This window comes from Oryctolagus cuniculus, chromosome 1 (genome assembly GCF_051225735.1).
Source record: "Oryctolagus cuniculus isolate XC-2025 breed Fujian yellow rabbit chromosome 1, ASM5122573v1, whole genome shotgun sequence".
Classification (NCBI taxonomy): domain Eukaryota; kingdom Metazoa; phylum Chordata; class Mammalia; order Lagomorpha; family Leporidae; genus Oryctolagus; species Oryctolagus cuniculus.
Window position 1 is genome coordinate 155,580,114 of NC_142867.1, and position 17,111 is coordinate 155,597,224.

Here is a 17,111-nt window from a genome sequence, read left to right on the forward strand (position 1 = left end):
CAGAATACATAAGGAACTCAAACAACTAAACAGCAAAAACAAAACAAAACAAAATAAAACAAAAACCCACAAGCCAAATAATAATTAAATAATCAAATTAAAAAATGACTAATAGACCTAAATAGACATCTCTCAAAAGAAACATGCAAATGGCCAGCAAGCATATGAAAAATGTTCAACATCAGAAATCATTAGGGAAATGCAAATCAAAACCACAAGAGATAGCACCTCACTCCACTTAGATTGGCTACTATCAAAATGCAAAAATGACAAGTACTGGTGTGGATGTGGAAAAAATGGGAACTCTTGTACACTGTCAGTGCTAATGTAAATCAGTATAGCCATTGCAGAAAATAACATAGAAGTTCCTCACAAAATTAAAAACAAAGCAACCATAGGACCCAGCAACAACACCTTTGGGTACAAACCTAAAAGAAATGAAATCAGTGTGTCAAAAAGACATAAATACTTCTATATTTATTGTAGCACTATTTATAATAGCTATGATAAGGAATCAACCTCTCTTATCCATCAACTGGTGAATAGATAAAGAAAATGTGGTATATATTCACAGTGAATACTATTCGGCCACAAGAAAAAGAATGGCAACCTGTCATTGGTGACAATCTGGATGGACATGGCGGTCACTATGCCAAGCACACGAAGACAAATATTGCACGATGTCACTTGCAAATGGAAGCTAAACAAATATTTCTATAAGTTGACATAAGAGTGGTCACCAGAGCCTGGGAAGATAGGTTGATCAATGACTACTAAATATAGTTCTAAGTGTAGTTTAAAAAGGAGAAATAAGTTCTGGTGTCCCAATGCATGGTAAGGTGAGTATAGTAATGACAATATATTGAAATTTTAGCTAGAAGAAGGATTTTGAATGTGTTTACCACAAAGAAGTAATAATGTTTGAAAAGAGAAAAATGTTTATCCTGAATTGAACAGGTTGTTGGTATTATTGGTACACATAATTAGAATTGCATATGAAAGTATAAGATGTAATCTTACATCATGGGTAAGATTAATTTCTTCCATTCATACTGAAAATTAAGTTAGGGTATAAGAAAAGATGTAAAGACTGTATAGATAAGTGGGTTACAGAAAGAATGAGTCTCTTGATCTTAAAAATTAAGTAGGAATGTGTTTTTTCTTCAACAGAGAGTTGTCAGTGGTGTTTTTATCCCTTTACCCCAAATCTACCTGAATAGACAGCTGAGTAAGTGACTCTGAATTTTCATTCAGGTTGAAAAGGGAGTCACATATTTATCACCTTGTTAGTATTACAATATGATGATCATTGATTATTGCATTACTTATTACCTTTCAAGCTGGCATATATATTTTTTAAAAAGTATTTCAATTGCTACAGTTCTAGCTGAACCATAAATGTTGTACAGCTACTTTTTTTTTTGAAAATTTGTTGGCATTTTATTGTATTTTGGAGTTAGAATGGTCTTTATTTTATGGAGCTCAACTTTTAATTTATAGAAGAGGAAACTGAGGCTGGGGAGCTAAATATTTAAGATCACAGAGATGGATGGTGACAGCTGGTAATAAAATCTCAGCATCCATGTCTGAAATTCTACTGGGAAATAGCAGCCATTTCTCCCACTGAGTTTCTCCTCTTTTTCAAAACTTCTTCTTCTTCTTCTTCTTCTTCTTTTTTTTTTTTTTTTTTTGACAGGCAGAGTGGACAGTGAGAGAGAGAGACAGAGAGAAAGGTCTTCTTTGCCGTTGGTTCACCCTCCAATGGCCGCCGTGGCTGGCGCGCTGCTGCCAGGGCATCGCGCTTATCCGAAGGCAGGAGCCAGGTACTTCTCCTGGTCTCCCATGCGGGTGCAGGGCCCAAGCACTTGGGCCATTGTCCACTGCACTCCCTGGCCACAGCAGAGAGCTGGCCTGGAAGAGGGGCAACCGGGACAGAATCCGGCGCCTCGACCGGGACTAGAATCCGGTGTGCTGGCGCCGCAGGTGGAGGATTAGCCTAGTGAGCCGCGGCCCCAGCCCAAAACTTCTAATATTACTAAGTAAAGAGGCACAATCATTTGCCTCAAGTAGGTATGCCAACGTTAAACTGGGTGGAATAGCCAGTGAGAGAGGTGTTTGAAGAGAACAGGGTGTCCCTTTTACTTATTTGAGGTCCCACACAAAGATATTTCCTTTAGGTCTTTTATTCTTAAAGTCAAAATAGAACTTAGCTGTAACTCAGCCACTAATTGTCTTCATTGATTTCTGTTAAAGAACAATTTTGTTTACCTGATTACAGAGTGACTCCTACTATGTGGCCCGTTCATGCTTTTGGGACAAAATTGGTAATTTTGATAAACTTGAGGTTGCTCTCCTTTGAATTATCCAAAAATATAAAAACTTTGCTAAGGAAAATACATTTCTTTTAAAAAATTTTCCTGAACACTTTCACTTAAGTGGGTATAATTGATGTTAAAAATAGAAACTAGGTTTGGAAGAAAGGAAAGGGACCCGAGACCGCCTTACCTGGAGATATCAGAACAGCAGATGAGAACAAAGCAATTTCTTCCTCAGTCAGCTGCAAGGAACACAAATTCTTTGCAAAGTCAAATGCTTCATTCACTAGGTCATCAGAACCTATAAAGAAAGAAGAAAAATTAGATGAAAATACTTGAACTTGGAAGGTGGCAAGAGTAAGGAAAGTCTTACAATCAAGAAGTTATTTAAAGAGTTGCAGAGTAGACAAGTAGAAAAGACAGTTCTAAATTCCTAACCAATAGAAAGTTTGTTGATATTAAGCATAGAATGAGGAACCCAGGCAGCATCTGATTAAGCAATGGAAATTAAACAATGAGGAGCAAATAAGCATGGTATATGTTCAGTGTAGCATATGGCTTGGAATAAAGAACCTGAATCTGACCCTATATACCCAAAATTATTTCCAGCCAAAATAATTTTAAATAAGCAACATGAAGATACTTTAGAATAGAAATGGCTTTCACAAAAAATCTAAAACATTACAAATTTGGGCTAAGGACTCTAAGTCTCAGTGGCAGTTAAATCTAGCAAGGTAGGGTGTCCAGGAGCTTCAAACTCCTATGTTAGGAACTTCTAATAGGAAAGAGATGATATATCTTTCAATCTGGTAAATTGCCTGGAGATTAGATTTAGGAGCTAGAGTTTATTTATTTTTTGTCTTATAATGAATGACTGATGAGTCACTTGTTTACTCATAGTGAATTTTGGCAAAATAATGTTGCATCGCAACCCTGATCTCTGGTAAATGTTTATTTGATGAAGCTGGAAATATACTGAAGCTGCTTGCCAAGGCTTTTCCTCCTTTCTTGAAAATCTAGCCTTGGAGACAACATGGATAAGTATCAACTGTAGAAGGAAAACATCGCAGCCTGATGGGCTTGCTATTGCCTGCCATATCAACTAACAGCACTTGGGGCAAAAGGGCAGTGGCCTTCTTTGGTGTCCAGGGGCAGGATATGGAACAAATGGCACTATCAATTGTTAGAATCTTTCCTGGCATCAGCCCATCTTTGCTAATGTTCTACTTATCCATGTGTAAACTGACGACTGGATGTGATGATACACAACACTTCCAATAAAAATGGACTCTGTCAGTGCCTTCTTGCAAGGATGGTCTGGATACTAGTTTGGCCAGCATCAGCACCAACCCTGTGCTCCCAGATCTTCATGAATTAATAGGGGGGAAGCCACTGCTGTGAGTAACAGACAAGTTAAGTAGCTTTTCTTGCCTTCTCTTTTTAAAAGATTTATTTTATTTATTTATAAGTAAGAATTACAGAGAGGGACACACCCCACCCCCCACCCCAGATCATCCATTCACTGGTTCACTCCCTAAATGGCTCCAAAAGTTGGGACTGGGCCAGGCTGAAGACAGGAGCTTTTTACAGGTCACCCAAATGGGTGCAGGGGCCCAAGAATTTGGACCATCTTCCGCTGCTTTCCCAGGTACATTAGTGGGGAGTGGGATTGGAAGCATAGCAGCTGAGACTCAAACTGGTGCCCATATGGGATGATACAGATGATGGATTAACCAGCTGTGCCACAGCACTAGCCCCAGTAGCTTTTCTCTTAAAATTTTAAACTTATTTTATTTGAAAAGCAGAGAGATGGAGAGAGAAGGAAAGAGAGAGACATAAAGAGATCTTTCATCCACTGGTGCATTCCCCAAATACTCTCAACAGCTGGGGCTGGGCCAGGCCATAGCCAGGAACTCAGTCCACATCTCCCATGTGGGTGGCAGGTACCCGGCTACCTGTGAGATCACCTGCTATCTCCTGTGGTGTGCAATAGCAGGACGCTGGAATCTATAGCAGAGCCTAGACTCAAATCAAGGCACTCAGATATGGGATGCAAATATTCAAAGAGGCATCCGACCACTGCACCAAAGGCCCACATTGCCCCTCTTTTAATTAACTACCCTGAAATTCTTAAGAATTTACATCAAGGGCCAGCATTGTCGCGTAGAGGCTAAAGCCACCGCCTGAGGTGCCAGCATCCCATATGGGCTCCAGTTCAAGTCCTGGATGCTTTGCTTCCAATCCAGCTTCTTGTTAATGTGCCAGGGAAGGCAGGGGAAGATGGCCCAAGTGGTTCGTCCCCTGCACCCATGTGGGAGACCTGAAGAAGCTTCTGGCTCCTGGCTTCTGGCTTTTGGTCCTGGCCCTGGCTGTTGCTGCCATCTGGGGAATGAACCAGCAGATGGAAGATCTCTCTCTCCTCTTCTTTCTGTAACTGCCTTTCAAATAAATGAAATGGATCTTTTTTTTTTTTAATAAAGAATTTACATGAGAAAGTTAAAAATTCACCCCAATAGACCACCAGTAGTCCAATGATATCAGGGGGCCTTCAAAAATTTCCTGGAAAAATGGAATTAAAAGATATATTTATTTTGGCTCAGAATTTTTTAAAAAATGCACCAATACTTTTTATTATAATATGCAGTTTCCATGAATTCTTTTAAGACCCCCTTTTTTTTTCTTTGTGAAACAGTAAATTAGAAGGTTCAAAAAATTAGCCAGATTTACAAAGAATGACCTATAGTGTATGGCAGCTCTTTCAGAATCAGTTTTCATTTATTCTTGAATGAGGCCACAATAGGGTCATTCTCAGCAGTCCACAGTTCCCTCATTCCTTTCCTACACTGTAGGATCAGGAGAGTTATAGGAGACACTGGAGGTTCACCTGGTCTATTTCTTATGGAGTAATGAGATCCTAGTTCACGTCAAAGAATTATGGCAGTTCACTGACCAATTTTGATCTAAGTGGGAAAAAGACTGTGGCTGATAAATTATGCTGTGATCCATGGGAAGCTTACCTAAGGCTTTGAACATCTGCATTCCTCCATATTTTCCTTCAAACAGAACAGTGTTGTTTAATGGATTGAAGGCACGGCACATTCTCACCAAAACTACTTCCAAGCAACCTAGGAATTAAAAAAAAATGTAAAAATATGCATACATATCCAATAATAAATGGTTTACTGCATTTGGATCAAGATATTTTCAACAACTTTAACACATGAACACACAGAGAAACATGTAACAGAAACCCAACATTTCTTCCCTCCAAATAACTATATTAATTATAAAGCTCTCCTTTTTTTATTCATTTCTTTTCCTTTTTTTTTTTTTTGACAGATAGAGTTAGACGATGAGAGAGAGATAAACAGAGAGAAACGTCTTCCTTCTGTTGGTTCACCCCCCAAAATGGCCATTAAGCCTGGCGCTGCGCTGATCTGAAGCCAGGAGCCAGGTGACTCTTCCTGGTCTCCCATGCGGGTGCAGGGACCCAAGCACTTGGGCCATTCTCCACTACCTTCCCGGGCCACAGCAGAGAGGTAGACTGGAAGAGGAGCAATCGGTACTAGAACTCGGTGCCCACATGGGATGCTGGCGCTGCAGGCAGAGGATTAACCAAGTGAGCCATGGTGCTGGCCCTTATAAAGCTCTCTTGATACTTATGTGAGAAATTAAAGAGAAAATATACTTTAAACATGGATAAATTGGAAGGTAGCAACAACCTTTTTTTTTAAAATTAAAATTACAGTTAGTTTCAATTCTTAAGTTCACAATTAATGACAGATGGCCCAGAAAGGAGCTTTGAGTGAGTCCAGTCTGTTAACTTGTGTAGAAGTTTTCCTATTGGGAAAAGTTGCTCTCTGCTTCATCTGTTGTATGGAGTTCCTGAACTACTCCGTATAAGTTTAAGCACATAGTGGTTTTAAGAAGGGTTTCTATCATTGTTCTTTTGGGGGGCACTGTTGCATCTTATGCTCTTGAATTAGGGTTTCTTGGTCAAATAAGTTTTTGCAAAATGCTGTATTTTCTTACTCTAGGAAGTTATAATCAATGCTCACAGACCAAAGGTTCTGAGAAGCCCTGACCTGAGGAGTTTTTTAATCTTGGCCCTAGCATTCTTCTGAGTTTACTATCAGCTCATGGAGGGCAGGAATCTTGACTGCAGTGACCGGCAGTTGTATGACCATTATATTCACTTTTGTATCTCCAGGTCTTTGGCACATGGTACGTGCTTAATAATAGTTATTGAATGAATTTGTTTATGACTGCTGCTTTTCCTCTACAAATATATACATTTTAAAGTTTTATTACTATAAAGAAAACAGATTTAATGTATTTCATAGGTACAAGTCTAAGAAGATACCCATTTTTCCTTCTTTCTTTTTCTCCTTTCCTCAGTTCTGGCCTCCTTATTTTTTTTCTTTAATTTTTTCCAAAACATAACTTCAATCCACTCTTTAGTCTCAGGCTTAATGCACCACTAACCATAATATGCAACAAGTAAAAAGTAGAAAGATTACAGTTCCACAGGAGTATAAGCAGGGGCTAAAAACAGGAATCAAATCACAAGATGTCCAATTTATTCTTCTACATATTTTTGTGTTCTATATTAACTACCACATATCAGAGAAAAGATATGACATTTGTCTTTTTGGGACTGTCTTATTCACAAAGCATAATGGTCTCCATTTGCATCTATTTTGTTGCAAAATACAGGATTTCATTCTTTATGGCTGAATAGTATTCCATAGTGTATGTATACCACATTTTCTTTATCCAGTCATCAGTTGATGTACATCTGAGTTGAATCTATGTCTTAGTCATTGTGAATTGAGCTGCAATAAACATGGGAGTACAAATAATTCATATGCTGATTCCATTTTGTTTGGGTAAATTCCCAGGAATTTTCCTAAGAATATTTACTGATATCCTGAGGAATTACAGCTGCAAAATTTCTCCACATTTTGGAGAAACGAAATTTTTCCCCAAAGGATGCTGGAAGGTGACAGCCAGACTCAGAAGTACTGCTTTGTGTGAGAGCATCATACTGTTGGCTTGGCTATGTCTTTGATGCCTTTCTTATGCTATCACTTTTTATTATGTTTGTGTTTTGTTCCCCTTGCTGTATTTTTACTTGCTGATTTCTCTTTGCTTTTGCTTTCATAAGGGATTATACGTAGAAGGAAATTTGCAAAGCAATACTCTATTTTTTTTTTTTTTTTGACAGGCAGAGTGGACAGTGAGAGAAAGACAGAGAGAAAGGTCTTCCTTTTGCTGTTGGTTCACCCTCCAATGGCTGCAGCGGCTGGCGCGCTGTGGCCGGCGCACCGCGCTGATCCGCGCTGATCCGAAGCCAGGAGCCAGGTGCTTCTCCTGGTCTCCCATGGGGTGCAGGGCCCAAGCACTTGGGCCATCTTCCACTGCCTTCCCGGGCCATAGCAGAGAGCTGGCCTGGAAGAGGGGCAACCGTGAAAGAATCCGGCGTCCCGACCGGAACTAGAACCCGGTGTGCCGGCGCCGCAAGGCGGAGGATTAGCCTATTGAGCCACGGCGCCAGCCCAATACTCTATTTTTAAAGATTTATTTATTTATTTATTTATTTGAAAAGCAAAATTACAGAAAGGTAGTGGCAGAGGTAGAGAGAGAGATCCTTCATGTGCTGATTCACTCCCCAAATCGCCACAATGGCTGGAGCTGGGCCGATCCAAAGCCAGAAGCCAGGAGCTTTTTCTGGGTCTACCATGTGGATGCAAGGGCCCAAGCACTTGAGCAAACTTTCACTGCTTTCCTAGGCCATAGCAGAGAGCTGGATTGGAAGTGGAGCACTTGAGACGCGAACCAGCACCCATATGGGATGCCGGCACTGCAGGAAGAGGCTTTACCTGCTACGCCACTGCGCCAGTCCCCAGTACTCTTCTGACATGAGAGGAATATCTAACATTTATTGAATAGCTATACTATGGAAAGCACTTTCCCTGGTTCTTTACATTTATTGTCATATTTGCTCCTAGCAATAACTATTTAGGTAAATTTTATTAGCCCTATCTTATGATGAGTTTAAGGAGCTTATCAAGGTTTAGTACCTTGCCTTTGATGCTAGAGTCAACATTTTTATAGCAGGCAGCAATGCTAAAGTTTATATAATCCGCCGGCACCACGGCTCAATAGGCTAATCCTCCGCCTTGCGGCCCCGGCACACTGGGTTCTAGTCCTGGTAGGGGTGCCGGATTCTGTCCCGGTTGTCCCTCTTCCAGGCCAGCTCTCTGCTATGGCCAGGGAGTGCAGTGGAGGATGGCCCAAGTCCTTGGGCCCTGCACCCCATGGGAGACCAGGAGAAGCACCTGGCTCCTGCCATCGGATTAGCGTGGTGTGCCAGCCGCAGCGCGCCAGCCACGGCGGCCATTGGAGGGTGAACCAACGGCAAAAGGAAGACCTTTCTCTCTGTTTCTCTCTCTCACGGTCCACTCTGCCTGTGAAAAAAAAAAAAAAAGATTATATAATCCAACAGTTCCCAAATGTCAGTCTATGAGTTGATGATATTTGAGCCTTACTTGGAAATGAATAAACTGGGTTCCCCTCTAGGAGATTCTGAGTCCTTGGGCCAAGGTTTGTGTCTGTTTCTGAACTGTGCATAAGCTCCTTTGACACTCCTGATGCAATTTCAAGTTTGGAATTCATTGTTTCTAGTTTACCTCTTTACTTTGCAAATGAGGACATTTCCATCTTAAGAAGTTAGCTCAAGGTGATGGATTAGAAGTGCAGGCATCTCATATGGGCACTGGGTTTGAGACCTGGCTGCTCCACTACCCATCAAGCTCTCTGCTATGGCCTGGGAAAGCAGTAGAAGATGGCCCAAGTCCTTGGGCCCCTACACCTGCAAGGAAGACCTGGAAGAAGCTCCTGGCTCCTGGCTTTGGATCAGTGCAGCTCCAGCCGTTGCGGCCAATTGGGGAGTGAACCATTGTATGGAAGACCTCTCTATCTGCCTCTCCTCGCTCGTGTAATGCTGACTTTCAAATAAGTAAATAAATCTTAAAAAAAAAAAAAAAAAACTTAGCTAAATGTCACACATCAAATGTGGCAGACTTAATTTTTCAAAGCGTCAAAACAAGAATATATTCTATCCCATATGCATTTCTAGGCCCTTACCCATTCCCTCATCAAACAGAATCCATGTCTCTTGAACCCACATGGGCCTTTTTGACTGGTGGAGAGTTGCGGAACACTATGTGATTTTTGAGATTAAATTGCTCTGTTTTATTCTCCCAGAATGTTAGCTTTTGGAATGTTGTGACTGTACTCTGATGTCTAAGCTCTCTGTAGAGAAGCTCACGTGGTGGGGAACTGAGGTTCCCAGTCCAGAGCCTTGGCTGAACTCCTGTCTGTCAGCCGGTATAACTTGCTGAGTGATCCAGATTGAAAGTGGATGATCCCAACCGCAGTCAACTTTCCAAAGTGAGCACCCATGGAGTAGAGAGAAGCCATCTCCACTTAGCTCTGCTCAAATTTTAGGGGTGAAAGCAACATTATTATTGTTATTTAACTAGTTTTGGGGGTTGTTACTTAGTTGATTAATCAAGTTATTACTTGAGTCCAGATGTTCATCAGTTTACACCATTTTGTAAAGAAGCAGCAACATCTTAGAATAATAATTACATTTAGCTTTATGGCCACATGCCAACTTTGCCATATATCCATCAGTTTTTTGGCCTTATGACACTGAGCACAGTCCCTCACTTCTCTGAATTTTCTTTCCTTTTTTTTAATTTTTATTTATTTATTTTTTGACAGGCAGAGTGGACAGTGAGAGAGAGAGACAGAGAGAAAGGTCTTCCTTTGCCGTTGGTTCACCCTCCAATGGCCGCCGCGGCCGGCACGCTGCGGCCGACACGCTGCGGCTGACGCACTGCGCTGATCTGATGGCAGGAGCCAGGTGCTTCTCCTGGTCTCCCATGCGGGTGCAGGGCCCAAGCACTTGGGCCATCCTCCACTGCACTCCCTGGCCACAGCAACAGCAGAGAGCTGGCCTGGAAGAGGGGTAACCGGGACAGAATCCGGCGCCCTGACCGGGACTAGAATCTGGTGTGCCGGCGCCGCTAGGCGGAGGATTAGCCTAGTGAGTCGCCGCGCCGGCACTTCTCTGAATTTTCAACCCTTTCACTTTAAGATAGGACTAGCAATACTGATATAATCAGGTTAAATGAGATGTCATAGGTTAGCATGAACATATATATGAGGGTACTTCAAGATGTTTGTGTAGGGGTAGGTGTTTTACTTGCTGGTTAAGATGACTGTGTCCTCATCATGTACCTGAGTTTGATTCCTTTTTTTTTTTTTAAAGATATTCTGTGAATTTTTTTAAAGATTTATTTACTTATTTGAGAGGCAGAGATGCATACAGAGAGAGGAAGAGACAGAGAGAGAGGGGTCTTCCATCCACTGGTTCACTCTCCAAATGGCTGTAACGGTGGGAGCTGGGCCAATCCAAAGCCAGGAGCCAGAAGCTTCTTCCTGGTTTCCCGCATGGGTGCAGAGGCCCATCTTTCACTGCTCTCTCAGGCCATTAGCGGGGAGCTGGATTGGAAGTGGAGCAGCTGGGATTTGAATTGGCACCCATGTGGGATGCACTGCAGGTGGAGGCTTAACCTACTATGCCATAGCACTGGCTCCTGGGTTTGATTCCAGTTCCTGTCTACAGCTTACTGCTGGTGCAGACTCTAGGAGGCAGTGACGATAGCTCAGGTAATTGGATTTCTGCCACCCACATGAGAGACCTGGATTGAGTTCCCAGCTTTTGGTTTTGGTCCTGGCTCAGCTCTGGCCATTGCAGACATTTGGGGAGTGAAGCACCAGATGGTAGATCTTTGTCTACCCATCTCTACGCCTGCCTGTCTCTGCCTCTTGAATAAGGAAATAAATTTTAAAAATGTTTGTGAAAAATTGATTTAGAAAATATTTATTTTAGTAAAAAATTTTGAAATCTATACATGCAAGGGATTTTCAAAAAGTTCATGAAAAATGTGTATTATGACAAAATCATGTATGGCTTTCAAGATTTTTTTCACCAAATAAACATATTTTAATCCCATTTTCCCACCAGATTGAAATATTCTTGTATGTTATTACATACATAGAAGTATGTAATTACTATTATAATGGCCTAGGATCATGAAGATTTTCAAAGGGGGCCAAGGGAAACACAAGTAATTTTTTTCTTGTTTGACGACAGCATCTGCAGTCAGTTATTGGGAGAGTTTCTTGAGCTACTTCTTAAGTGATTGTGTGTGTGCGTGTGTGTGTCTGTGTGTGTGTGTATGAGAGGAGGGGAGGGAAAGATTAGAGCACTGTGGAGTTTCTCCCAGTGTGTACTGGCTGCAGGCTCTCCTCATTAAAATAATTGGAAATGACCACAGAGGCAGAGCTCAGCTAGCCTTCATTTTTTTCCCCCATAGAAGGCAAGGAATTTGTTTCAGCGCCAGCTCAGCAGTTCAGCCACCTTGACACACTAATTACTTGCACTGCCTGTCAAGCTTGGTATCTCAACCTCCGAAATTAATAGCTCTACTTTCAATAAGCAAAATTGTATTTGACTTCAAAGGGGGAACTGAACGAGTATCAGGGCATTTTTATGACTGAGTTTCCTTTGGGAGTTGGCTGACAATGTGGGTGGTAACATTGAGCCACATAACGGAAGGAGGATTTTCTAGAACCATCATCACAGAGCGAAGGGTCAGCAGCATTCTGGAATGAAATAGGCCCCCCACAAACGTTCTCCTTGCTCACCTGATTTCAGAAGTAGAATTTGATCATTTTGACAGAGCTCCATGAAGCCTGTTATCCGCTTTGCAAACTCCACCACGTACTGGATGGCGTGCGTGATCTGGATGGCACACTGCTGCCACAGGGCTTCCCTGGACTTCAGGAGGGAAAACACAGAATGTCAGTGGGGCGAAAAGTTCCTCGGAGAGTCGCAGAACACTGAGGTTTGCCCTGCCAGTGCTTACTCACCACGTGGGGCCGATGGTGGGAACTTGCACCGTTCCTATCAAAGTGGAGGGAATATTTTCTTTTTTGTACTTAAGAAAGTGTTTTGACCTGTTTTCACCTCAATATGCCACTATTGTCAAAGTACTGAGGCTAAAATAATAGAAACACTGCTTATAATAAAAAGACAGTTGAGTTATTTTCTCTGCACCTGAACAAATGTAAGGTCCTAGTCCATTATGTAAAAACAAACCCTGTGTTGAGGAATAGCGATTTCATTCACAGGCTTTCATGATGTCATTTTCATCGGTACCTGGACACTGAACATATGATATTTTTACATTATGTTCTTTTTCCAGAACTTATGGAGACTGTCGATTTTTTGGCATAAAAAGAGTTTCTAGCGAAAGGCATCAAGTCATATATTTAATATATTTATGCCTTTTGGTTATTTTTTTTGAAATGAAATAACAACCCATGTATGTTAATACTGCTTTTTATTGACAATAGTAATACCTGTGCCTTGGTTTTCTTATTTATATAAACATTTCATTAGAGAAAAATTAGTATGTTGTATTCACCCATTTAGCTATACAGCTATTTATCTTTATTAAAATTTTATCAGCTGATCAACCTTCTAAAGAGGATTTCATTTTTAAAGTAATGTGAATATTGAACAACAAGAAAACCCTTCCCTTAAAATCTTTTCCATTGAACACAAGAAGATATTCATAACAATAGCAATAATACTGGAGTTTCATTTTTTCGCCTGAATCCTTTTTATTAAACATGTAGGATAAGGGAAAGCATTTACAATGCCTTGTTCCCTACCTCTGGTGTGCAACTTTGAGACCACTGTTGTTGTGAATACGCCATAGCTCCTGCTATTTGCTGGACCCAAGAAATCATTATGAAACATCCTAAAATAGTTTGATGAAGGCACAGTCTCTCCAGGCACTTGAATAGGGCAGTGGTTTTCAATCATTTTTACCTCCCAGAGTATACTGGCAATACCTGGAGGCAGGTTTGGTTGTGAAGGTGTTGTTACCTATTGGCATCTGGTAGACCGAGCCCAGAGATGCTGCTAAACATCCCTCAATGCATAGGACAGTTCCTACAGCAAAGAACTGTTTGGCCTAAAATGTCAACAGAGCTGATGGTGAGAAAGCCAGAAATAGAGTAATGATGGAAAAATCTTCCCCACAGTTTCCCAGAGTACCTTGCTTTGATACGCTTTAATTTCTTCATAGGTATGAGTCTGCCACGCCAGCTGGTGCAGCTCTTCCATGGTGTACTGACACGTCTCCAAGTGGGACTTGATGATGTTCTGTGCAATTCGATCTAGGAGGAAGAATGTCAATTTGAGGGCTTGTGAGAAAAATCATTCTGTTCAGGGAAACTTGTTTTTAATATACTTACTTTAAAAGGGGCTTTCGGAGACACCCTAATTGTTTTAGAATGTCTTGAGCACTACTGTCCGTATTAAAATCCTCAAAGTCTTCATTGCCTTTTTTGAATTTTTAGTCTTTTAGTCAAAATTTATCATCCCTCCACCCATCACAATTTTGAGATCTTACAAGTTGTAAAGCATTGAAATAATTACTTATTTTAAAAATACTTACAAAGTTACTATATTTCTTACTTTTTGACCCAAAAGTCACTGATAGTCTCAACAAATATACACCAAATACTTTAAAATGTTTTGAAAATTACTAAGATTCTATTAATCTGTTACTTATTTCAGAAAATGGGGCACCAACATATAAATGTACTTGTTTATATTTTTAGAAAAGGAAGTTTACATAATAAATTAAAAAGAAAAGGTTATCTATACAGGGAATAAAATAGAAGAACATGGATAGAAGCTAGATTATCTGTTAATATTATTTTTGTAGATTTGACATTTTAAGCATGTACACATATAACATATTTAATAATGGTAAAGGGGATACAGATGAAATATTATTGGCCCATGAATTGATAATTATCGAAAGTGGGTAATGGGGCCAGCGCTCTGGTGTAGTAGGCTAAGCATTGTATATGGGTGCCAGTTCGTGTCCTAGCTTCTCAGCTTCTCTGCTATGGCCTGGGAAAGCAGTGGAAGATGGTCCAAGTGCTTGGGCCCCTATACCCATGTGGAAGACCTGGAAGATGCTCCTGGTTCCCTGTTTCGGATCAGCCCAGCTCTGGCTTTTGCGGCCAACTGGGGAGTGACCCAGTGGGTGGGGGACCTTTCTGTCTGTCTCTCCTTTGCTGTCTGTTACTCTGCCTCTTAAATTAAATAAATAAATAAATAAATAAATAAATCTATCTTAAAAAATAAAGTTGATTAACAGATGCCATTGCATTCTCTTTTCTAGCTCTTTATCTAGTAAAATTTCTTTTTCAAAAGTTATAAAAGAAAATATTATATTCATAAAAGTAGTAACAAACACAATTTGTCTTTTAGAGTAGTTTCTCCCCAAAGAGTTGTAATTTATATTGTATCTTAAATACCAAATATTTTGCTTTTGGAGGTATGAGAGGGGAGTGATAGAACCGGATGGAAGAGCTTTACTTAAAAACTTGTTATGAGGCCTCTAAAGTTGGATAGATCTGGTAGGAGGTTGCTCGTAATTCCATCTGCTATTTGAACACATAGAAAAGGTGACAGCTTGAGAAACCAAAATACACAGGAATTTGGTATGTGGGGTGTGAGTGGAGTGACGGTGACCAGATCTTCTGCCTGATAACTGTTCTTGGCTCATACAGCAGTGGAATTTTTCTTGTGTTTCAAGTTGTGCCATTTCAAATTTCTGTTCTTTGTCATATTTAATTTTTTAAAGAGAGCTCTCAAAACAATACTTGGGTGCCTTCTTTTTATCTCACTAAGCTCCGTATAGTTATGGTGTGAATTAGATTGAGTTTTAGTGATGTAAACTTTAACTTCTAATAAACTTACCAAACAAAACTCTCCTACAGCAGTTGCCTGGCACATTATAAATACTGGATGAAAGGTAGCCACAATTTTCATTGCTAGGAAATTCTTATGGTTTGTTAACAGCAAAGCAATGTGGTGACTCTAATGCAGAAAAAACTGAGACATACGATTTTGTGATCAGTGCCACTGAGGGAAGATAATTCAATATTAGAGTTTTTCAATCAGAACTCCAATGTGATAGAGGCAGAAGATGCTACAAAATGCTACCTAATGGTATAATTGTACTCTATTGGTTTCATCATTGAGCATTTATAGACTTATATTGCTTATAATATTACAAAATCCTTTTTAAAAAAATCTTATATTCAAAGTTTTATTGAATATCCTCTTGTGTCATAATAAAAGAAGATAGAGATCATCATACACATCATATTAAAATAGACTGATGTCATGGTTCATCATTTTTCAATTTAACTTGGGCAGTCTAAATACTTAGAATCTAAATCTGCTCTCTGGTTGGTATATAATGAAAACATAAGATTTTAGAACTCTATAGTTCTCAAATCTGTAATTGCTTGGGCTAGTTTGTTTTTTCACCTCCAAAAATTTATTGATAAATTATAGACTTCGGGGTTTATAAGCAGAACTGCAATTTGCCACTCAAAATTACATTGTTTTATAGAAAGCTATTTGTTTATTCTTGGCTCTCAGGAACTGTTTTTTTTTTTTAATATTTATTTATTTATTTGAAACACAGAATTAGAGAGAGAGAAAGAGAGAGAGATAGAGAGAATCTTCCAACAATTGGTTCACTCCCCAAATGGCTGCAAAGGCCAGGGCTGGGCCAAACTGAAGGCAGGAGCTTCTTCCGGGTCTCCCAGATGGGTACAGAAGCCCACGCACTTGGGGCATCCTTCACTGCTTTTTCCAGGCCACCAGCAGGGAGCTGGATCGGAACTGGAGCAGCGGGGACTCGAATACGCACAGAGGCTGCCCCCCTCAGGAACTGCTTGTCACAGCTACAGGATTCTCTGGCCTTCTGTCACCAAAACTTAGTGTTCCATGGAAGTATTAGGAGGGGTAGGGATAATAAATACATGGGCAAGTGAAGTAAAATTGGAAGTCAGAGCCACACGTGTGAGTCAGGACTCAGCTCAGACTTCGACTCCGGTTAAAGCTCTCCTCCCTCTCTTGTCTCATGAAGAAGGACTGGCTGCTACCACACTTGGATTCTGCATCCCACTGAGCCCTTATTCTCATGAGGCTCACACTGTGGTCATCTATGTGGATCTGTTTCTTTCTTTAAGATTGTGAGCTCTTCAGGACCTCAACAGCAAAGTGCAGCACACAGCCTTCGTATGTTCATTCAACAAATGATATTGAGAAACCACTCTAGATCAGGTCAAGTGACAGATTAGAAAGAAAAGACAGTGCTCTTGAAAGAAAGGATTTTACAATCATTTCATATCTTGATGTGGTAAACGCCCTCAACGAGTTAGGTAGAGACCCAAAGAAAAAAGAGTCTGACTCAGTCTGGCAGAGGCAGAAAAGGAACCACAGAGGAGATGACCTCAGTCTCAAAGGATGAGCCTGAGTCTGTCTCAGGGAGAAGAGAAAGATAGACCTCAGCTGGAGGGAATGATATTACAAAGGCATAAATGGAAAACTAGCACAAGCTAAGTAATTTCTGGTCATATCTCTTATTTCTTTATAATACTTGCTTCTTTACTGGGGAAAGAATTAGGTGCAGAAATAGAGAGTGACTCTAGACTGATTTCTACAGACCTAGCAAACAGCATTCTGAAACCTGGTCCATCTTTTCTTGCAAGAAGTGTGGTTTGTTTGCAGCATAGGCTGCATGGGGGAGAAGGGGAGAAAAGAGTCTGAGAGAG

At 40.5% G+C, this 17,111-nt stretch overlaps 1 protein-coding gene across 1 annotated transcript in view; it reads right to left on the minus strand.

The window, feature by feature from the left end:
* RORB (RAR related orphan receptor B) overlaps positions 1-17,111 on the minus strand; it is a 227,126-nt gene that overhangs the window by 24,857 nt on the left and 185,158 nt on the right. Inside the window, exons 5-8 of the mRNA XM_017341876.4 lie at positions 13,519-13,640; positions 12,099-12,231; positions 5,333-5,440; positions 2,506-2,616 (exon numbers count right to left, since the gene is read on the minus strand). Of these exons, the coding sequence (XP_017197365.2) occupies positions 2,506-2,616; positions 5,333-5,440; positions 12,099-12,231; positions 13,519-13,640 (474 nt within the window). The remainder of the gene's footprint in view (positions 1-2,505; positions 2,617-5,332; positions 5,441-12,098; positions 12,232-13,518; positions 13,641-17,111) is intronic.